The sequence below is a fragment of the Alosa sapidissima genome, chromosome 1, assembly GCF_018492685.1.
Source record: "Alosa sapidissima isolate fAloSap1 chromosome 1, fAloSap1.pri, whole genome shotgun sequence".
Taxonomy (NCBI): domain Eukaryota; kingdom Metazoa; phylum Chordata; class Actinopteri; order Clupeiformes; family Clupeidae; genus Alosa; species Alosa sapidissima.
This window is the reverse complement of record NC_055957.1, coordinates 14,348,916-14,373,124: the sequence shown is the minus strand read 5'-3', so window position 1 is coordinate 14,373,124 and position 24,209 is coordinate 14,348,916. Positions and strand designations below refer to the sequence as shown.

General features: G+C 39.1%; 1 protein-coding gene and 2 gene segments (V, D, J or C); all 3 read left to right on the top strand.

The window, feature by feature from the left end:
• The window catches only part of LOC121715280, a 54,982-nt gene that overhangs the window by 18,427 nt on the left and 12,346 nt on the right, over positions 1-24,209 (top strand). The window lies entirely within an intron of this gene.
• On the top strand, positions 14,659-15,339 carry LOC121719188. The segment is given in 2 exon segments: positions 14,659-14,791; positions 14,890-15,339. Coding segments are annotated over 2 exon segments (354 nt in total).
• LOC121717946 lies at positions 22,589-23,338 on the top strand. The segment is given in 2 exon segments: positions 22,589-22,699; positions 22,798-23,338. Coding segments are annotated over 2 exon segments (396 nt in total).

Below are 24,209 nucleotides of genomic sequence, written 5' to 3'. Positions count from 1 at the left end.
AAATGAAAAAAGGCATTTCAAGGGGACACTGACAGTAATGTCTTGTGTATTAGCCGCATAAACACATTTACACACATTTTGCCATTCAAAATGGCACTGAACACGGTTCTCTGCATAAGACACAACAATTTGACACGCAGTCCAAAGTCTATAATCATCACGACGCAAAGCTTGTTCCTATCGTAGACTCAAGTTTTTGGCCATGCCCATATTTCTTTTTAGCAACGCGCCAAGGGTTATAGCAATTAACGACCTAAGGAGGGGTCTAGCGCTTTGTCTAAAAATCGCTATCATACACTACCTAAAGCGCATTACGCCACTGGCCAAGAGAAACCTGTCCAGAAGTCCGTGGCGAGTCATTTTAAGAGCGCATTGTCAACAGTGATATGGGCACCCTGCTTCTCTCATCCACGAACATTATGAATTACACGATTACAATGGGAAACATAATTAGAATAAAGATATAACAAAATACATCTCACAATGAGTAGTTATTCATCATCATTTGCAAATTGGTAATGACGGATAAAAGTGATTAGGCGAGAGGCAAATATGAAGCACAGCTGAAGACATACTCCTCTGCAGGATAAATGTCCTTAGGTTTTTTATTCAGTCATTCGAACATTATTGGGGTAAGTGCTTTTTTCAGGGTTTGTTTTCGATGGTAACCTATTGTCATTAGTGAAAGTAACTGTGTATACAGTAACTGTTTTGTTGTTGACTATGAGACCATGGTGAAGTTAGTTTCACTTTGCCAATGAGTTCAAATAATAGATGAGTGCAGATGCGTGTAGGCTATCTACTCTGCTAGGTTTTAGTAAAGCATGGTTTAGTGGAATACTTGTTCCATACGGTCTTGCATGCAAGCAGATTCCTTCAAATGCACCGGTGACCAGCAAAATACCGATGGGCTGTTTGAAGTCGTGCTGCTTTCTGTTAAAGGGAATGACAGATGTCACTCACATTGGTTTAAAGGATGTTATGCCCAAAACACACCCATGACTGCTTAAGAAACATAAGGCCCACCTTCTTTTGCCAACCGCCGGACGTTTGATAACGTTTCATAACGTTTCATAACTACACCCAAAGTGGACTGTACAACCCACAAAATTTGTTTAAACTTTTCGCCAGTGACCATGCACTTTAGAATATCATGATAGGGCCCATAAAGTCACATGCACATGAGCTAATTATATATGTGCATATGTTGCACTGACTTGTTTGGTGAAAAATAAAGAAAGAAATGTTTCAACATCATATGTGTGTGTGTATCTGCAAATATTTCTGTGCATGTGAACAATCTAAAGAATTTTCTACATTATGAACTATTTTAGTATTATGGCAAAGCATACTGAAGATGAGAGTGCTTCTCATTATTCCCAACAGTGTGTGGTTGGTAAAATTGTGTTTTAGCAATTGGAAAAAATGCTGTAATGCTGAGCTTATTTTTTTAGGTGCCTGTTTCAGAGCTACATGAAAACGGCTTCCCTGAGGGCAGAGGGAGGAGCTCATGATAACTTGTGACAATGTTTTTATTTCATCAGTGTTGCAGAGACTGGTTAACGTTAGAGATCACCCTGCTCTCTGTGTGACTTGTTTTTATTTGTTGTAAAATGTTGTTCTTGTTTACTGCTGTCCTTGCTACTGCAATAGGTAAATACCACTCATTTATAAACTTCAGATTAATACTAATTATAAAGACTGCTGAATATGTGTTAATTCTAAAATTATGACAGCATGTAATTTCAAGAGGCATACTTTACAAATCAACTTACAACTTTTTTACAGGTGATGTAAGTTCTGATAATGTAATTGCACCTAACAGCATGGAGGTGCATGCTGAGGATGGATCCACAGTTACACTGTCTTGTAACATCTCCACAGCATTCAGGACTCTCCGATGGTATCAGCAACATCCTAAATCATTTCCAAAGCATCTTTTGAATGTGTATAGTTCAGACCTGAAATTCGACACAGATCTTCGGTTAACTGGGAAGATCAACAAGGAGAAAACTGAATTATTTCTGCAGATCTCCTCTGTTCAAGTCTCTGACTCTGCACTGTACTACTGTGCTCTGGAGCCCACAGTGACACTAAACCACAGCCTGCTGTGCAAAAACCTTAACAGGAATTCACCTCTGCTTACTTTTGTATATCTTTTCATTTCACTTTTCTGTATGTTTTTTTTTAACCAGGTTTGTATACATCAGGGCATAATATTATTGTGATTTTGCATATCAGTCTGTTACATCATTAGATAATTTGGAAAACAAATATCTAGTTACATAGTTCTATTATGAATTTCTGATCATTGGCATTTATGACAGTGACAAATAAAACCAGAAGTGCTCTCGGAAAGCACAGAGCTCTGCCAAGGCCACATAGCTCTGGTCTCATGTCAACCCAAGCCCAGTCATTCCTATGTAAACCTCCCTGATCACAGATTCTGGTTCTGTGAATCTCCCTCTGTTGTCTGTACTTTTCTGAAGTAGCCCGCCTAGGAAAAATTTAAAACTTTTGTGGTGAATTTCAGAGAAATCATATGCAATGTGTGCCAGAACTTGTGTTATCAGACAACCTGATATCAGTGTGTAATTGGCTTTTACTAATGACAAACACTGTCTAGCAGCTCTGTTTGGTGAGACTGTCAAAGAAATGAATTACCATGAACACTAGAGGACAAAACAGGCGTGAATGTCATATTTGTTTCAGTGGTGGGGAAAGTGAAAGTGCATTTGTTGGGGCAGCTCTTGAGTCTGATCCACACGAACATTGTATGGGTTCTTTCTTGGCCCTTACCATCTTATCTTTGACCACGTTTCATGAAAATATAAACCTGACAGATGGATGAATGGACAAACCACACAGGAAACATATACTGCAGAAAAAAACAGGGTTTCAGTTTGCATGCTGACAGATTTACAAGACTGTGAGACTTATCTCATGTACCCATTTTGACCAGAGGGAGGCAACATTTGCTTAAAATTCCATGGGGACAAAAGTCATGTCTTGTTCTCTTTTGTTCACATACAAACATACACCAGTGTCACTCATGGAGAAACAGCTCCCTAACAACAACCAGGGGAAACGTGTGTCAAGCTCAAGTAGCTTAGTTATCTGCAGACAGAATCACTTTTCCATACCTCACCTGCGTCGTCATGACCAGCTCAATTCACATCCTTGTCATTGTAGCTTAAATTTTTGCAGGTACAGTATGATACAGTTTATCATTTAAACAAAACATAATGTTCCATATGTTTACATCTGAACTTGCAGCATATGTTTTAGTTATGGGACTAAATGTGACTGAGTTTGTCTTTGCAGTTAGCCTGGCGGGCCATCCTATATCATTGAAATGTATAGTCTGGAATCGAAACATTCACCTCGCTTAATCCAAGGGGCGGGCAGAGAATTGTCTTTCAAACTGCCTAGGCATGCAATAGGCCAGCGCTACGACCATATCCGTATCCAGTCGCCAAAACGGCAAATACATCCTTCTTCGAAAGGAATGACTTAAGTGCATTGTGTTGCTCAACTTTCAAAGAAAAGCACAAGTCCAACTCCTCCAAAGTTGACGCCAACGCCGATTCAAACAAGCGCTCTTCGTTCGCCATAGCCACCTTCCTTGTTGTTCACCGTCGCAGGACTGTCGTTATCCTGTTAAGCCCGCCTTAAGACTCTCTAACAAAATAGAGAGCTGTGATTGGATGACGTCCACGGCGTCAGCCAATAGAAATCCCTATGGTTTGGTACTAGACGTACAGGCTGAGCAAATTAATTTGCCGCCGTTAGTGTGCGTCTAGATTTCTAGGCTACTTTGCAGTGTGTGCAGCAAGTAAAGACAGTGTTAATCAAACTGAGCCACATGTGATAAGTACTGAGGGAGAAATAGTGACTCTCACCTATGAATATACAACAACTAGTACTAAACCTTACCTCTTCTGGTACAAACAGCAACTGAAAATGCCTGACTATCTACTAGGACGTGAAAGTTTTGGAACTGGCAATAACAACACTGAGTTCAGTGAGAGATTCCACTACACAAGCCACTGTAGCTCTATCAATCAGTGTTCAGAATGAGGCCTTCCTGAATGAAGGTCATGTGACTTATTTTAGTACCAGTTACCCAAGGAGAGACACCTCAGAGAAGTGTGTTATTTACAGAACTAATTACACAAAAGTCTCTATTTTTGCATTTTCTTTGTTGGTTCAATGGGTGTGTATATGATGCACTATAAATCTGCACAACTAATATTGAATAAAACAATGAAAATTCAATTTCTAGGGATTTCTGTGAATATTTCAAGACGCAATATGCTGCATCTACTTATTGCACTGCAGCTGCACTGCAGTTAAAAAGTAGGGAAGCACCAAAGGCGGAGGAGGGGGAGGAGGGCATTTTGGATCAAATTTAATTGAGACATAGTAATATTAATCTGACAATGTAAAGCACTATACAGATTGTACACGAAAAAGGTTGTCATATACTGTACAGATTCCCCAAAGTCCAAGCTTTCCAATGGTGTATAATATTACTATGCTACATAGCAATATGGTGCATACAATTGATTTAGAATGTTGGGGGGAGGTGTGTCACACACACACACACACACACACACACACACACACACACACACACCACCCTCCACACAAACTATCACTTCTAAGACATGGCTGCTCAGCATCAGTACAACACAATAGGCCACATGCATTCCAGTGGGCAGGAATGAATCAAAATTGAATCAAGTACAAGCCAAGAGTTTTTTATGTACATGTACAGTACTTTCCCATATGAAAACAGCTTCCTTTCTTACGTAAAGCAGAGACAAAAATGTCATGTGATATTTTGAGGTGCCTGTTTCAGAGCTATGAAACTGATTCCTTGAGGGCAGAGGGAGGAGCTCATGATAACTTGTGACACTTTTTTTCACAACAGTGTAGCAGAGACTGGTTAACATTAGAGATCACCCTGCTCTCTGTGTGACTTGTTTTTATTTGTTCTATAATGTTGTTCTTTTTTACTGCTGTCTTTGCTGCTGCAATAGGTAAATGTCAATTATTTTTTACATTTCATATTAATACTAATTGTAGACTGTTGCATTTATGTTAATTCTAAAATTATGACATGTTATTTCAAGGACATACCTTACACATCAACTAAGAACTTTTTTACAGGTGGTAGTTCTGAGAATGTAATTTCACCCAACAACATGGAGGTGTATGCTGAGGAAGGATCCACAGTTACACTGTCTTGTAACATCTCCACAAAAATCAGGACTCTGCAATGGTATCAGCAACATCCCAGATCAGTTCCAAAGCATCTTATGAGTGTGTTCAATTCAGACAAGCCATCCGAAACAGATCCTCGATTAACTGGGAAGACCAACACAGAGAAAACTCAAGTCTTTCTGCAGATCTCCTCTGTTCAAGTCTCTGACTCTGCACTGTACTACTGTGCTCTGGAGCCCACAGTGACACAAAACCACAGTCTGCTGTACAAAAACCTTAACAGAGACTGTGAAGAATGCTATTTCAGTGATTTGTATGTCTTTCACCAATATATATATATATTTGTATAGATCAAGTTAATATCATATGCCCATGGGTTACTCCTGGTTAAGAAGAAATTAAATTAAAAAATCACTCTATAGTGCCTATCACTCTGCTCACTTTTGTATATCCTTCCATTTCACCTTTTGGTTTTTAACTAGGCTTGTAGATCTCAGTTCTTACCCCTGGGGGGAAACCAACCAAACAATCAAGGAATAATATTATTCTGATTTTGCATATCATACTGTTACAACATTAGGTCACGCTGGAAAAAGATATCTAGTCATTTAATTGTGTTATGTATTTCTGATAATTAGCATTTTATCAAAGTGACAAATAAAAAAAAATGCACCCAGAAAGCGCAGAGCTCTGCCAAGGCCACATAGCTCTGGTCTCATGTCAACCTAAAGCCCAGTCATTCCTATGAAAACCTCCCTGATCACAGATGGATTTATGAATCTCCCTCTGTTGTCGCTACATGTCTTGAATGTCCCCTTGGGATCAATAAACTTTTGTGGAAACCATATGAAATGTGTGCCATAACTTGCTTTATCAGATAACCTGATATCAGTGAGTAATTTACTAATGACAAACACTGTTAAGTAATAATGTTAAGATGTACATCACCTTCAGGCGATCCATTTGATATGGACACGTTATTTTATCAACTCCAAGGCTCTTTTTGGTGAGACTGTCTGTCTGCAAAGAATTGTTTCAGTGGTGGGGAAAGTGAAAGTGCATTTGTTGGGGCAGCTCTTGAGTCTGATCCACACGAACATTGTATGTTTTTTTTCCTTGGCCCTTACAACACCTTTGACCATGTTTCAAGAAAGTGTAAACCTGCACACAGACAGACAGATGAATGGGCAAACCACATATACCTATACACTGCTGAAAGCAGGGCTTCGGTGTGGATGCTGACAGATTTACAAGACTGTGAGACTCATCTCATGTACCAATTTTGACCAGAGGGAGGCGACATTTGCTTAGAATTCCATGGGGACACAAGTCATGTCTTGTTCCCTATTGTACATATACAAATATACTGTATAAACCCCTCGCCAGTGTGTGTCATAGTGAAGCAGCTCCTTAAAAACAACCAGGGTAAACGTGTGTCAAGCTCGAGTAGCTTAGTCATCACACTGCAGCCAGAATCACCTGCTTCATCACGACAGGCTTAATGAACAACCTAGTCACTGTAGTTTCAATTTTTGCAGGTACAGTACAGTTTACAAAATTCAGATTATATCCTATATGTTTACATTTGAACATGGTAGTATACTGTATGGTTTAGTTTATGGGACTAAATGTGACTGTGCTTGTCTTTGCAGTGTGTAGAGCAAGGAAAGACAATGTTGATCAAACTGATTCCCATGTTATAAATACTGAAGGAGACTAGGTGACTCCCACCTGTGAATATGAGACAATGGGCAACAATCCTTACCTCTTCTGGTACAAACAGCAACTTGGCAATATGCCTGGCTATTTACTGGGACGTGGACGTTATGAAGTTGGCCATAACGGCACTGAGTTCAGTGAGAGATTCCACTGCACCTTCTCCTCCAGCTCTGTTCCTCTGACAATCAGGAATCTGCAAGTGTCTGACTCTGCTGTCTACTACTGTGCCCTGCAGCCCACAGTGAGAACAACACCGTACACACCAACACAAAAACCTCTCTGACCCATTGCTCTGTAGAGCAATGTAGAGATTCTGTCTCAGAATGGGATTTTACAATTCCATGACTTTTGCAGGTTTTTCATGACAATGGGAACCCTGACAAATGTAATAATGATGTGTTTTCCAGATACTAATAAGGAAGTGGCCTCATGCACCTACTCTAATGGTTTGTTTGCATGTTACATGAGTCAATAAATAATGAAACATCATTTAGACAAGCATAATTCTGCTAGTGTGTTTTTTTATGACATCTAAACTATTTCAACGTTTCAACTTCAACATCTTTTCAACATGTGACAATGCTACTATGGATACATATACACACAGCATATGAATGCTAATCAGCTACTGTAGCTCTACCAATCAGTGTTCAGAGTGAGGCCTTCGTGAATGACGGTCATGCGACTTATTTTAGTCCCAGCAACCTAAGGAGAGCAAGGAGAGGCACCTCAGAGAAGTGTGTTATTTACAGAACTAATAACAGCAGCCTCATTTAGCACAGCATATTCCACATGGAGACAACACTTCTACTGGTCCTCATTATGACAACAGGTGAATTCAAATGAAAAGCATTGGTTGATATACAGTCTTAAGCGCACGGCCGTTTTCTATGTCATAACCCTTTTTGAATTCTTCACAGACATTGTGGCCGATCATCTTACTCCTGCCAACTCCACCATAAAAAGTCTGGAAGGAGATCGTGGAAAGTTGCAGTGTTCATATGAAACTAGCAGTGACAATATTTGGCTTTACTGGTACAGACAGTATCCAAATGAAGCACCTCAGTATATACTATACAAAGGAGCTCGATCTGACAGTCGTTATGGTAATATCCCTGACACTCGGTTTGATTCCACAACATCCAGCACATCTACTGAGCTCATTATTAAAGTTCTGTCTGTGGCAGACACAGCTCTCTACTACTGTGCCCTGAGGACCCCAGTGATACAAACTCACTGAAAAGCTGAACAAAAACCTAAACACAAGAAATAGTTCTTAAGATAAAACACATCAAAGTAGTCTTCCCACAGGGTTCATGATATCAAACCAACTTGATGAAATTCTCTCAAATCAACCCTCAGAGTTGTGGTCACACCTGGAGCACATGGGTTGAATAACAAGGCCAGCTGTGAAAGTGTTTTCTGTTGAAGAAGTTTCATTCTGAAATATATACTTCAGGCATAAGAGTGTGTTGCACTGTTAAGATATATATATTTATAATATATATATATATATATATATATATATATATATATTTAAATGAAAATAGATCTTAATGAACTTGTGCAAACAAAAAGGTTAATCTAGAAAGTAAATATGAAGATCTGGTCATGCCAAGGTCCTAGGCAAAGGAAGACATAATAGTTGAATAAGCTGGTGAGCTTTAGACAGGTAAATGAAGTTTCACAGATACTGTGGCTGATCAAGTTAGTCCTGCTAAAGTCATGATTAAAAGTCTGGAAGAAAACTTTGAAAAGTTAGTGTTCATACAAAACAAGCAGTGAATATATTTGGCCTCACTGGTATAGGCAGTATCCAAACAAAGCACCTGAGTTTTTATTATTCAAGGGAACTCGTTCCTTCACTCGCTGAGAATATTGTTTCGGTATGGAACTGCAACATCCAGAACATCCACTGAACTCCATATTAAAGACCTGACTCTGATAGACACAGCTCTCTACTACTGTGCTATGTAGGCAGCCCAGTGATACAAAGTCACTAAGATGGTGCACAAAAAACTAAACATGAATGATAGTTTAGCTTAGAAAGTAGAAAGCAATGTTCTCATAATTATCATATACTTCACCACACGCAGAAAAGTGAAAGGGATGGCATATTCTGAAGACTGATACAATGCAATAATGTAATGAATCTTGGTGGTAGCGGTGATTACCGGTGTAACGGTACTGTAGCCTGCTGCATCACGATAAAAATGTTGGCGATGACAATTACCGTTGTCATTTCAAATACCATAATTATCACAGTTGATTATCACGATGTGGAAACCGTGTGTTTAATCCTTCCCTGCTTCATCCAAGCTGATTCTGTTGTGTAATTTATAGATTTAACCGTGATTTGGATTAGGCTACACCTGCTTTTAAAAGGCAAAACATTTTCACTGCAAAACGTGGGCTGTACTGAAGCGTCTTTTTATGTGCATCTACAGTAGGCTACATTAAATCCATCCAACAGGTTATCAGGAGAATAGCCTAATACATTTTATTTTGAAAACTTACAGGGTCTCACTCATTGGATCCAAATAACAGAAATAGCAAACTCCAAGTCATGGTATAAGCTATAAGCATATAGCAATTAAACATGACCAAGGAAAAAGTGAACGGGCCAACACACAATGCCATGGTCACCTTGTGCTATTAAGAATACTCAGCTCAGCCAGGTTCGTTTGTGCAGTCAGGATTTAGGCCTATGAATGTGAACGGAAATATGCCCTTCTCTAGGAACAATAGGCCACCTTAAAATGCACCAGAATATTGGAATCACATCTACAGTAGGCCTACTCAGTAACATTTTTTTTTTGTTTTAGCCCCCGTGAAATGAATTCCAGCGTCCCTGGTTAAAAGTTGCACTTTTGATAAGGTTTTGCCTATATTTTTGTAATATAATAAACACTGTCACACTTTTTGAAACTATTTCAGCTTGTGAAGGCCTATCAGTGCTTTCTGAACATACTGTATTGAACACACTTTTAAAAATAATACCGAAAACCGAGATCATTTTGGTCACTATAACAGTGAGGTTAAATTTTCATTTTCAGTGGTCTTTGGACAGGAACAATATATATACAGTACATAGCCTACAGTTTGATATATGCAGCTTCCACATTAAAATGTAGGGTCTGGGCACTCATCGTTCGCAGTGCTCAGTCCGAGGGGCGGGATAATCAGTTGTCTTTCAAATTCCCTCTGCATGCAATAGGACGCAATAGGATATTTGTTTTCAAGTAGCAGGGAATTCAAGCCAAACCGTTGCAACTCTGCCATCAATCATTATGTTAAGCCCACCAAACGACTCTATACACATATTTCAATGCCTGATTAAGTTTCGATTTCTGGAGCTCACAAGCCAACGGAGAGTTGCTAGACTAGCCCTGGCAGCAAATATAATTTGCTGCCGCTAGGGGCGCGTCTAGATTTCTTCTCTTAATGCTGACAAAATATGTCATGTGATATTTTGAGGTGCCTGTTTCAGAGCTACATGAAAACTGCTTTCTTGAGGGCAGAGGGAGGAGCTCATGATAACTCATGACACTGTTTTTATTTCATCAGTGTAGCAGAGACTGGGTTAACCGTAGAGCTCAATTTCATTCAACCTGCTCTCTGTGTGTCTTGTTTTATTTGTTCTAAAATGCTGTTGTTGTTTACTGCTGTCTTTGCAGCTGCAATAGGTAAATGCCAATTATTTTTTAAACTTCATATTAATACTAATTGTACCTGTGTTAATTCTAAAATTATGCAGCATGTTATTTCAAGGGCATACCTTACACATCAACTTAGAACTTTTTTACAGGTGATGGAAGTTCTGAGAATGAAATTTCACCTAACAACATGGAGGTGTATGCTGAGGATGGATCCACAGTTACGCTGTCTTGTAACATCTCTACAGCATTCAGCAACCTGCAGTGGTATCAGCAACATCCTAGATCGGTTCCAAACCATCTTGTGAGTTTCTATAGTTCAGACCAGCCATCCGACACAGATCCTCGAATAACTGGGAAGGTCAAAAAGGACAAAACTCAAGTGTTTCTGCAGATCTCCTCTGTTCAAGTCTCTGACTCTGCACTGTACTACTGTGCCCTGACGCCCACAGTGACACTAAACCACAGACTGCCGTACAAAAACCTTGTCAGAGGTGGGGAAAGTGGCATTTTATTGTTCTCCTTAAACAAGCCCTCTGATGCTTTTATGCTCTTAATCACAGTGTTCATCATAATTTAACTCTTTATGAGAATCTGTGTTTCATAAAGGACATACTTGTGTGTCGATAGACAAAACCTTTGGTTAAGTTGCTTGCTCTGTTCCAGTAATTTGTTGTTTTACACTCTGTCTTTCAATCATTATGTTGTTTTGTATGTCTTTAATTATTTTATGTACTTTCATTTTTATAAAAAAAAAACTTTTCATGTTTATATACAATTAATCTTTGTTTTTGTCTATGTAAAGCACCCCTGTGTATAGTATGAAATGTAACTAAGCAAGAGCGGTTCCATCTTTTTTCATTGTCATTACAATGTGCAGAAGAAAAGACTTGATCGATGAACAAAGGATGAGTTTTGAGAAGGAAATGATCAAACTCAGCTCTTTGTCATTATATGTCGTAATCTTGAATTTCCCCTGGGGATCAATAAAGTATCTATCTATCTATCTACCTATCTATCTATGCTCCTGGGAGTTGAAGGGGAGATGTCATGCTGTGAAAACCTTCAACCCACACAATTTGCACAAGCAAAACGTACTTTAATTTGCACAACTAGATTTATTTTAATGTACGCTATTTATTTTCATACATAGTATACAGTAGTTTGTATTCTTATATATTTGTGCTACATCTACCACATGACTGTGTTAAACTGTGTGTTTGTTGTGATCTATGCTAGTTGCTGCTGCAACAAATAAAGTATCTATCTATCTATCTATCTATCTATCTATCTATCTATCTATCTATCTATCTATCTATCAATCAAAGGGACTCTGAAAGGTAAGCATCTGGCCCTGGGACAGACACTCATTGACAAGTTTTCACTCCTCCCTTGCAGCAGAGGTATTCTCACAAATCAAAAATCATAACATTATCAACAACATCAACAACAAAACAACAACAGCATTGACCACAACAATAACAACAAAATCCATTTAATGTCACAAGCATATCAGAACATCAACAATAGTTCACAAGAAACGTGAAAGTCCAGTGACAGGAAACCCAATAATCCAGTACAAAAAACCCAAGAGCAAATGGAAAAAAATGGTAGTCTCTTTAGAGTTATTGCACCTGATCTATTTTGTTAAGTGATACATAGCCACATTACATTTGATCAGACACGTTCAGTCTTGTGTTGCATGTGTTGTCTTAAACAAAGTAAAGACATATGGCGTGTGCATTTTGCAAATAATTTGGTTGGTTTAAAATAAGCAATTGTGTGTATGAAGATACAACATAACAGTGTAAACAATACAATCCTACCAATAGCCTCCAAAGAAGCAACATCATGTTCGTAGATCAATGGATATAAAATATCTGTGAAAAAGGGAAGTGCGTGAAATGAAATTATTGTGGAAATTATCTTGAAATACTCCATTATTATGCAGTTCAGCAAATTGATATAGCCATACAACATTTTAGCAACTTTCTATTTCAGATTGCTATGCAATAAATAATGACAACTTGGGGTAAGATGCCAAACTGGACATCTAACACACATCTAACATTTATTTATTTACAATGCATTGTTCATTCATAAAGACAATTAATGTCCTTAAAGATTGGATTTTTCCTCATTTTGTTAATTAAGGCATTAAGATCAGTTTCCAAAAGATTATTTTTTATTCCTCTTTTTAATCAACTTTTGCATGTGTATATACTGTATGTAAACTTATGAGCACAACTGTATTGGGCTTACGGTGGGGGGCAGAGCCTATCAAGGCTGGGAGGGAGGGTTCCAGAATTGTTTTCATTTACATGTAGGGAAGAAGTTGGCTAAAGACATTCAGTTAATTTTTTCTCAATTCACAGAGAGTTTCAATTCACACCAACAATGATTCTCTATTTACCCATCTTCATTATAGCTTTCACAGGTAAGCTTTTTTGTTATTATACTTGTCATACTTCTTACATCTCTTACCACTCAGAAAGAGGATCATTGGAAGTGAAAACTGTTTTAAAAATAATCCAAATTTTAGAGTAAAACACGAGAATCTCAATGAGCGATTTGTGTTATTTCATGTAAATGTATTCAGAATGAAACATCTCTCTTCACAGGTTGTGTCTGTGGGAAAGAAATCTCTCCCGACAGCACTGAGGTGTCGGCAAGAGAGGGATCCACAGTTACACTCTCCTGCAGCTACACTTCTGCCACGAGTCTACAGTGGTATCGCCAGGATCCCAGATCAGCTCCACAGTTCCTACTGCTAGTTTTCAACTCCGCTGGGAAAGAGGAAAATTCCACAACAGATTCTCGGTTGTCTGTGAGAGTCAGTGAAGCGCAAACTCAATTCTCTCTGCAGATCTCCTCTGTTCAAGTCTCTGACTCTGCGCTATACTACTGTGCTTTGACGCCCACAGTGACACAAAAGCACAACTCTCCCTACAAAAACCAAACAGAGTGAATCTAACCTTCAAAGCCTGAGCCTAAATCTTTGTTGGCTTTTTTATAATACTAATACCATCCATCTCTTAGTTTAAATATCACTGACATGAGTGAGGAGGAGTTTAACATTTATTATAACATATTTGGATTAACCATGAATAATCCAATCCAATAATATAAATTACTGAAAAAAATATTGTTTATAGTAACATTAACCATGGAAACCATAGTCTTTCATCTGAGAAAATGAAAGGTTTGTGATTTTTGTGTAATATATTGCCTGATATTTAGATGTTCTCTGTTAGTACTCTTTCACAAGTATTATCATATCTTTGTACATGTTACAGTGGGAGCTGTTACAGCTTGACAGTTTTGCTTCTATCCTTTAAACTGGCTGGTAGGAGCTTGTGCAAATCACTCTAAAACAGATATGAACCCAGAGAGAGGATCAACACTTGCCTTTTCATCTGCAGTTATTCTCCCGTGGTATCGATCCACAGTCACCCCAGTTCATTTGGCTCCCTTTGAGTGCTGTAGAATATGCGAACTCAGAAGTAGATCAGCGATTGTCTTTGAAAGCAATTCAAGAAAAAAAAGGTCAAGTTTCTCTGGAGATCTCATCAGCTGAAGAAACAGCTTCTACTCTCTAGCTCTGTGCCATAGAGCCCACAGTGAAAGCTATACAATACAATATAGCAATTGTCTGTCTTCACCAAGTCCTGTTCAATGCAGAATTAAAATACATTACACTCTATTTAAAACAAGTGGTGACTTATTGTAATTTCAGTGCAACCCAGATAAGACCATGCTCATAACACTGCTTGCAAGGTGTAAGTTCCATGATACATACTGTAACACCCGTGTAAACCTCATGAAAAAAATACTGCAGTTTATGGATCAAGATATTTGTTTTTACACAGGGACTTTGTTTCGCATGAGACATGTTAATTTAACATAATGTCCTTAATGGGGAACCAGTGTCATCATTACAAAGAAGTAATTATGTGTGTGTGCATTGGACAAAGCAAGGGGGTGGCCTCTATATATACTGTACTATGCAGAGACAGTCTCCTGGGCAGGGCCTTCCTCTGAGTTTCAGCTGAACACAAAGGATAACAGCCTCAGAGGACTTAGGGCAAGGCCAGTAATTAAATTGACCTACATTTTTTTCTAAATTTAATTAAATTTTAACCTTCACATGGAGAAGACACTAATGCTTATTTTCATTATGACTGCAGGTACTGTGCAACACCTCACATCTACACTACCAGACAAATCATGAATATGCATATGACAATAGAAATAACTAATTGTATTTTCTCTATATTTCTTACAGATATCACTGCTGGTAATACAATTGGACCTCCACAGGATGAAACGTCTATCACCAAAAGAGAGAAAGACACCACCACTCTGAGATGTTCCTATAAAAGCAGTAACAGCTACATTCAACTGCACTGGTTCAGGCAGTTTGCAGACCAGGCTCCTCAGGACTTACTCTACAAAGGCGCCAAATCAGAAAGGCAACAGCACTCCAGTGATCCTCGCTTTTCCTCAACCACAAATGACTTATCCACTGAGCTCATCATAAGAAATCTGACTCTGGCAGACACAGCTCTCTACTACTGTGCACTAAGGGCTGCCCAGTGACATAAAGCCACGGAGAAGCTGTACAAAAACTCAGATGGTGTTGTGCAAATGGAAGAAAGTAAAAAAGGGCCTCTTAACCACAATTTGTTATCGGCTGAACAGCAACTGAGGCCCCCACATTTCCCCGAGCACACACCTGTGAGAGGCACAGGCACATGCTATATATAGTGCTACCAGGAAGTTAATGTACAGACCTGAAGTAAATGACACAAACAAAGTCCACTAGCAGCATTTCAAATAGTCTCTTCTTACCCATAGAACATAAATAACAAAGAACAGAGAAATGAAACTTCATCCACCAAACAATATCCATTTACAGTTACACATTTCAAGCAAACCTTTCTGTGTGACAGCTTCTGTGCACAGAATACTTAAGCACATCTTAAAAATAGAGTGTGTCATAAAAGTGTCCTTTTAGCCCAAAAATAACTGTGAGGATAGGTATGATCATTTCACCGTGGTCTGTCTCTTGGCTATAAAATGTATAGTCAAGATGCATCATTATAGTGACAGACCAAACAGACAGACTGACAGACAGGTGAGAATAATTACTATGATCAAACTACAGGACTCCTGTGCAGACTTTATAGTGTTAGAATAATCATTCTCTTTCAGTGGCTCCCTCTTACCATTGCAGGTTTCAGTGGGAGGAGTTCAAAATCCTCATCCTGTGAATATGAGTCAGTGTTGCTGCTGAATCTTATTGAACCTACACAAACCTGTTCACTTTGGATGCACCGTTTCTACAATGTTTATTTTTTCACTTTTACTGGTACTCTTCACTGTTCAAAAAGGTGAAAGGTCAATTAATCTGTATTGATGACTGTATGTGACAGTGTGTGTGTGTGTGTGGGTGTGTGTGTGTGTGTGTGTTATTATGTTGAGCAAATAAAATACTTAGAGTATTTAACTCAAAGTTCAATGTCCATTTTCTCATTTTCAATTTTTCTCAGTTGTTAGTGCTGAAGACAATATCTTCTCAGATAGGCTGGTGGGACAAGGAACAGAGGGTAACTCCATTCATCTGTCCTGCAATTACACTGGATCCAGTAACAGTCTTCAATGGTACAGGCAGCACTAGCTCAGCACCTGAGTTTTTGATCTCGGAAACCTACGACATCATAAAGTCAGCTGAGCCTCCAGTCAGTGGACTGTCCATGACACATGACAAAGAAAACAAACGTGTGTTTCTGGAGCTCTCCCCAGCCACAGTGTCCGACGCTGCTGTGTACTACTGTGCTCTGAGGCCCACAGTGACAGGAACTCCAGAGGCACTGCACAAAAACCAGCTTGTTACACAATTCAAGAAATAAGAGTTCCAAAATTGGTGTGGTCTACTGCTCGACTGTGTGGACCACTGCCAAAGTTTATTTTGGCACCATTATTCTTCCATTACTACTTCCAATATTATAGTATCAACAGAAATAATATACATATTATGATACATATAATATCTGAAAGTCATACTGATAATACTATAGAAAACAAGACCTCTGTCACTGGCAACTATTTCCATTTTGAGAGCCTGAGAATTGAAGAATATTTCTAGCATGTAAATGTCAATCAATCAATGTATAAATTAATCTAATCTGTCATGAAAAACATCATACATTCCTTACGTATTACACATGTGCACATGATCAAATGTTCACCACTAGGAGGCAGAGTTCATGATTCCTGAGCTAAAACTGTAAAAGTCATCTCCCTGAGTGACACTCCACACTGTAGTGTTAGGAGAAGTCAAGGTAGCATCTGACTAGTCCTGAGAGAATCTGACTCCACAGCTCAAGATGTTTCTGGGGTCAGTCATGCCACACTGGATTAATTTGCCGTTTTTCCTTGCAGCAAACTGCGCTGGTGGAATTGACAATTTTACACACCAAGTCGTTTTAATTAAGGTTTCACAGTAGTGATTAACTCATTAATATTCTTTATTTTCTTTATTGATTGCAGGGGAAGACAGTGTTGACCAACGGCATGCGATTTTAACCGCCTTAGAGGGAGATAATGTGACCGTTGAATGTCATTATCAGACGACTTACTCAAACCCTTCTCTTCTCTGGTACAAACAGTTGCCAAATGGTTTCCCTGAGTTTATGCTGATAACCTATACAACCTATACAAAGTTCAAGAAGAGGTGTTGGACAGGATTCTGTCAACCAAACAGATGGAGATTTAAGAGCCTTTGAGGGAGATGGATTGACTGTTGTGTGTCATTACAAAACTTCAACTGCAACACATTCCCTTCTCTGGTACAAACAACAGGCAAAAGGACAAGCAAAATGAAAGTTCAAGAACAGGTTCCACTCCAAAGTAGACACACAACTTCAAACACTGCTCCTCTGACCATCAAGAATCTGCAAGTGTCTGATGTTTCCGTGTACTACTGCGCTCTGCAGCCCACAGTGACAGCTGCTCTTACAACAGTCATACAAAAAACGCTATGGATATGGAATTGATAGGTCTTTATAACTACTCTGCAACTCGAGTGATTTTATTTACCTATTTTGTGATAAAAAATATATATATTTTAATCCAATAATTTTGTCCAAGCATTATATACTGTAATGATCACAGTTATGAAAGCATGTTGTCCTGTGTAGCCTATAGGTTTGACAGATTAACTCTACAATGCTGAATTTGAACTAAAAACAACTGAAAGTAAAAATTACTCATTCTCCATTGTGCTCCCAATGAAAATCATCTCGTCATAACAACCAACAGTTTACACTAGGCTAACAAATTGGACAGCCAATGGCTGGTCCAATGGCTAACAAGTGACACTTAAAATAAAGTGTTATGTATGGTGTTCATTTTAGGACATTCTCAGATCTCAGACTCAGGTGTCAGACTCAAACGAAACGGACGGCATCTGGTCTCGAATAAAACGGCATCAGGTCACAGGCGAATCGACATTGGAGTAGTGAAAAAAAGTCACTCAGTCTCAGAAAAACCTCTGTCATCTTCAGACAAAACAGCATTTGGTCTCGGAAAAAACAGCTTCAGACCAAGGGCTCTATCTTAACGACGGAAAACGGAAGTATGAAAACACAAAGCGCAAGTAGCTTTGTGGGCGGATCTTGGGCTCTGTTGCTATTTTACCGCAAATCTAAAATGGGGTTGTCTGAAGTAGCTACATTACTCAAGGGTGTGGGTTGGGCGTAACGTGCAATAAACCAATAAGAGCGTCATCTCACATTCCCTTTAACAACAGGCGTGCTTGTTCCATAGCATGGCAGATTTGCCAGCGCAGCCAGGAGCGTTCACAGCGCTATAAGCACTGTTCAGTTGGGAACAGTTTGCTATTGATTTTTCCTCTTGACAAAATGTAATATAGAAATGTGACAAAGACATACTTTCCGATGTTTTGGGATCACTCTCACTGAATCATGAGGTTATGAATGCATGGTGATATTTTTGCAATGTAATCTAACATTACCTCACTATAAACAATGCAGATCTTCTGTCAGATAAGCTCTCCTCTCCCGTGCTGCTGATGGGGCATTTGGGTTCAACATCACGTCTCCTTAAGTCCTTAAGAAATATTTCCTAATTTATGTCATCAACACATCTGTGATTCGTGGAAATGTGTACGCTAGATTTATACCTATTTTTTCACATCTTAATGGACACCACACTGATTTCCCTCGTGTGGTAATATTTTTCCTTGTAATTATGTATGGTTTGAAGAAATGGGAACTGTGTCATATAGATGAGAGGAGCGAAGTGTGCGTTGCGCAGCACAGATGGCCAAGCGCTCCTACAGGTGTAAGCTACGGCTGTACCTTACCATCAGGCAACTCAACAACGAGAAACAGTTTCTACAGTAAGTTGAGCTAACTTTCCAACCCTGCACAGTATCCCATTAACTGCATGACAGTAGGCTATTTACAATATTTTCTGTAAAGTAGAGTTTGTAAACACGTTATCATCAACTTAATGCACGCACAACTTTTGTTTGAGCAGGAGAGAGAATAACAATGAATGGACGCAGCAACTACATAAAATTGTAGCCAAGGCTACTTGCTGCTTTCTTTTACTATCTATGGTAACCCTTTAGGCGCCAGGTTTTAAAAAAAAAACATCATTCGATTTTTACATCAAAATTTCAAAAGGCCATGGCTTGAAAGTGGTCAGAGATAAAGTCCTACTGTAAATGTGAAAATCATTGAGTATGAACAAAAGTTTATGAAGGGTGTAAATTTACACATCTAATTTGCATATTATGAAGTCACTGGATGACAACCACCTAGAATTATGCACATTTCAGTAAATACTGGATGTTGAACATATATTTGAGCAGTTTTGCTTACTTTTTTGTCATTTCACCCACATAACACCTGAACAGGAAAGCAGTCACATGTAAACCAACAATAGTAAACTATTACTATAACCACAAACCTTATTCTACTATACAATAAAGTAGCCTGGTCAAATCAGTTCCTATCGCGGGTGACTTTGTAGTTCTTCAGAGCCCTATTTTTACTACCCCTGCTGTCTTTACTACGTCCATTACGGACACTATCATCACCTTTACCACTGGCACCTTCAGCTACGTTGGGCAGAGGGTCGACATAAGTATGGTATGCTTAGTGAACACTGTCGCAAAGACGCAAAGATGCACCTCCATTCACAGACGTAACGTTTTATCCTTTAGAATCAGAACAGATGAATAAAAGACCCGATACTTCATCACACGTGAATTTTTTTTTCAACATTCGGTGTATTTCTGCTTCAATTTGTGGAAAACTATGGCCCGCATCGCTTCCGTGTTATGGAGGAAATGCACGCCTTCTTCGTGTGTTTCTCGCGTGTTTCTCTCGTGCTTCCTCAACATTTTGAAAAAAAAGGTTGGGCTTGAATCGAAGCTCTGGGTGTCTGCCAACTAGTGGTGGAGTGTACAAATGGGATTTGTCACCGTACATGGATCTATCGTCTGTTTTAATCAGTGACGTTGTTTGTCGCAATTTTGCGACTTTGGCGGGTAAGCACATGTGTATAGAGTCGGTGAACGGGCTTAACATAATGACGCCAGAGTTTCCGTGTGAATTCCCTGCCCGCCGGCCCACAGTTGCAAGGGTGGTTTTTCCGCTCAAAGGCACTAGGGGGAGACGGCCACCATTCAACCCGAAAAAAGTCATATAACCATTCCAATGACTCTGAAACTGTTAAATGAAGGTAAATTAAGCTAAAAAACTTGCATATTAAGCTAAAAAACCTGCATAGTGTACCTTTAACATAAATGGGCGATGACTGGTTTTGGGAAATGGAACAGAAACACATACAGATAATACTATAGAAAACAAGGGCCCTATCATGACAGTCAAAAGCGCATCGTCGCTCATCAAAAACGTATTCAAATTTAGTAGGATGTCCAGTCCACATTGGGAGGGTTTTCGTTATCAAACGTCGAGCACTTGGCGCAACAAGGTTTTTTAATCAGTCATATGGGTGTGTCTGGGGCGTAACATCATTTAAACCAATGACATCTGTCATTCCCTTTAACGGCGCACAGCACGATGTGAAATAAATGCATCGGTATTTTGATATTCAACGGCGCATTTGAAGGAGGCTGCTTGCGAGACCATATGGAATAGTCATTCCACTAAACCATGCTTTACTAAAACCTAGCGTAGCCTTCACGCATTTGCACTCCTCTATTATTTGAACTCATTGGCAAAGTGAAACTAACTTCACCATGGTGTCAGTCAACGACAAGACAGTTATATGCAGTTACTTTCACTATTGACTGACAATGGGTTACCATTGAAAACATAGGCTGGAAAAAGCAACTATTACCCTAATATTGCTCAAATGACTGAATAAAAAAAATATTATCCTGCAGAGGAGTTGCTTATATCTCGTGACGTCTTAAGCTGTGCTCCATACAGTATGTGTCTCTCGCCCTCTCTCCTAATCACTTTTAACAGTCATTACCAATTTGCAAATGATGGTGAATAACTACTCATCATGAGATGTACAGTATTTCATAATATCTTTATTCTAATTATGTTTCCCATTGTAATCGTGCAATTTGTAATGTTTTGCATGGACGTGCGCTGGTGTGCGTTCATGGATGATAGAAGGATGGTGTGTTGTGCACCCACTAATATCACTGTTGACAATGCGCTCTTAAAATAACATATAAACAACTCGCCATAGTCTGACCAGGTGTACAATTGCGATTTTTAGACAATGCGCTAAGACACTCCCTAAGTTGTTCATTGCCACACCCCTGGGCGCATTGTTTAAAAAATAAACGTGCAAAATAAGAAAATATACATTGGAAAACGAGTTTTGCGCCATGCGCCAGGGTGCAAAATATGGCCCCAAGACCTCTGTCACTGGCAACTATTTCCATTTTGAGAGCCTGAGAATTGAAGAATATGTTTAGGATGTAAATGTCAAATCAATGTATAAATTAATCTAATCTGTGATTTACAAACATCAAACATTCCATATGTATTATACTGTACATGTGCACATGATCAAATGTTCACCACTAGGAGGCAGAGTTCATGATTCCTAAAACTGTAAAAGCTCTCATCTCATCTCAATAAGTGACACTCCACACTGAAGTGTTAGGAAAAGTCAAGGTAGCATCTGACTAGTCCTGAGAGAATCTGACTCCACAGCTCAAGATGTTTCTGGGGTCAGTCATGCCACACTGGATTAATTTGCTGTTTGTCCTTGCAGCAAAGTGTGCTGGTGAGATTGGCAATTGTACACACTGTTTGGTTTTGATTGAGGTTTCACAGTAGGTGATGTACTAATTAATATTCTTTATTTGCTTTAGTGCTTGCAGGGGAAGACAATGTTGACCAACCCCATGCGATTTTAACCGCCTTAGAAGAAGATAGTGTGACCGTTGCATGTCGTTATAAGACGACATACTCAACACCTTCTCTCTTCTGGTACAAACAGTTGCCAAATGGTTTCCCTGAGTTTATGCTGATAACTTATACCCATATCGAAGGACAAACAGAAGAAAAGTTCAAGAAGAGGTTCCACTCCAAAGCAGATTCTGCTTCAAAAACGGTTCCTCTGACCATCCAGGATCTGCAAGTGTCTGACTCTGCTGTGTACTACTGTGCTCTGAGGCCCACAGTGACAGCTGCACCCTCAGCACCCATACAAAAACTACCTATAGCTTTCCGTACTTTAACTTTCAAGAGAGATAAATATTCTGATGCTCTGAGTAACTAAAGTTAATTCAGTGACCTAGTAATAAACCCAAACATCCACCTACCTGAAAACTCGGAAATAATCAGAATCAACTGCATATGCTTTTGCAAAAGTATGTGTGTGCTGTAGGACATGCTCCACAAGGGGGCAGTGTAAATGTCTCTTAATTGCTGGGATTGAGAGTCTGAACATATACAGTAAGTGAGCAAGTCAAATACAGTCACTTCAGAGAGTGTGAGAATATCAATCATTACAGCTCATTATGGCACTGTGGGCTAGGATGTTAGTTTTCCTGGCAGCAAATATTGCAAGTAAGTTTTTATTTTTCTTAAACCATCCAAAATATGAGCTTTGATATTTTATATAGACCGGCATAGATTTATTAATTTGCATTCTTATCTCTCTTTAGTGGCTGCTGGACAGGATTCTGTTAACCAAACAGATGGAGTTTTGAGAGCCTTTCAGGGAGATGGAGTGACTATTGCGTGTCATTACCAAACTTCATTTACACCTTCCCTTCTCTGGTACAAACAACAGGCAAATGGCTTCCCTGAGTTAATCCTAATATATACCTACAAAGAACCCCAAATAGAAAATAAATTCAAGGACAGGTTCCACGCTAAAGCAAACACAACTTCAAAAACTGCTCCTCTGACCATCCAGGATCTGCAAGTGTCTGATGCTTCCATGTACTACTGTGCTCTGCAGCCCACAGTGACAGCTGCACTTACAACAGTCCTACAAAAACTATGCTGAGAGCTCTGAGTACTTATAAAGGGCCTTTTTATAAAGGCCTGCTCACCTGAATAAAACACTGATCCAAAGTTAGTACAGTAAATTCAGTAATCCCAAACATCCAATTACCTGCAAAGCTAATAATCACAAATAACAAATAATGAGAATCAGTCCACCTGTTGTCAGTTGTTTGTATGCTTTTGCATAAGTGTGTGTGTGTGGATATCCTCCACAAGATGGCAGTGTGATGGGATGGGACTGAGAGTCAGAACACATACTATAAGTGAGCACTGAGAGCATGACAGACACTATCACTTCTGGTCCAAGACAAAGCGAGAGAACATCAATCAGTACAGCTCATTTGCCATGGCACTGTGGGCTAGAGTGCTAGTTTTCCTTGCAGCAAAGATTACCTGTAAGTTGAGTTTGTTTTTCTTAAACCATCAACATTTTTAGATTAGCTTTGATATGACTTATACAGACAATCGACTACAATTATTATTTGTTTTATCCAGTGTAGGTGAAGATTAATTTGCATTCTCTTTTCTCTTAGGGGACAGGATTCTGTAAACCAAACAGATGGAGTTTTGAGAGCCTTTCAGGGTGATCAAGTGACTATTGCATGTCATTACAAAACTTCAGATACAACACCTTCTCTTGTCTGGTATAAAAAATGGGCAAATGGCTTCCCTGAGTTAATCCTAATCATCAATACCTACGGTGAAGGACAAGAAAAAGAAAAGGACAGGTTCCACTCCAAAGTAGACACAACTTCAAAAACTGTTCCTCTGACCATCAAGAATCTGCAAGTGTCTGATGCTTCCGTGTACTACTGTGCTCTGCAGCCCACAGTGACAGCAGCACTTACAACACTCATACAAAAACTATGCTGAGAGCACTGAGTACTTATAAAGGGCCTTTTTATAAAGGCCTGCTCACCTGAATAAAACAATGTGATCTTAAATTCTTTAACAGTAAATCCAGTAATCCCAAACATCCAATATACCTGCGTACACTAATCACAAATACAAAGTAATGAGAACCATTCCTCTTTTTAATCAACTTTAGCATGTGTATATACTGTAT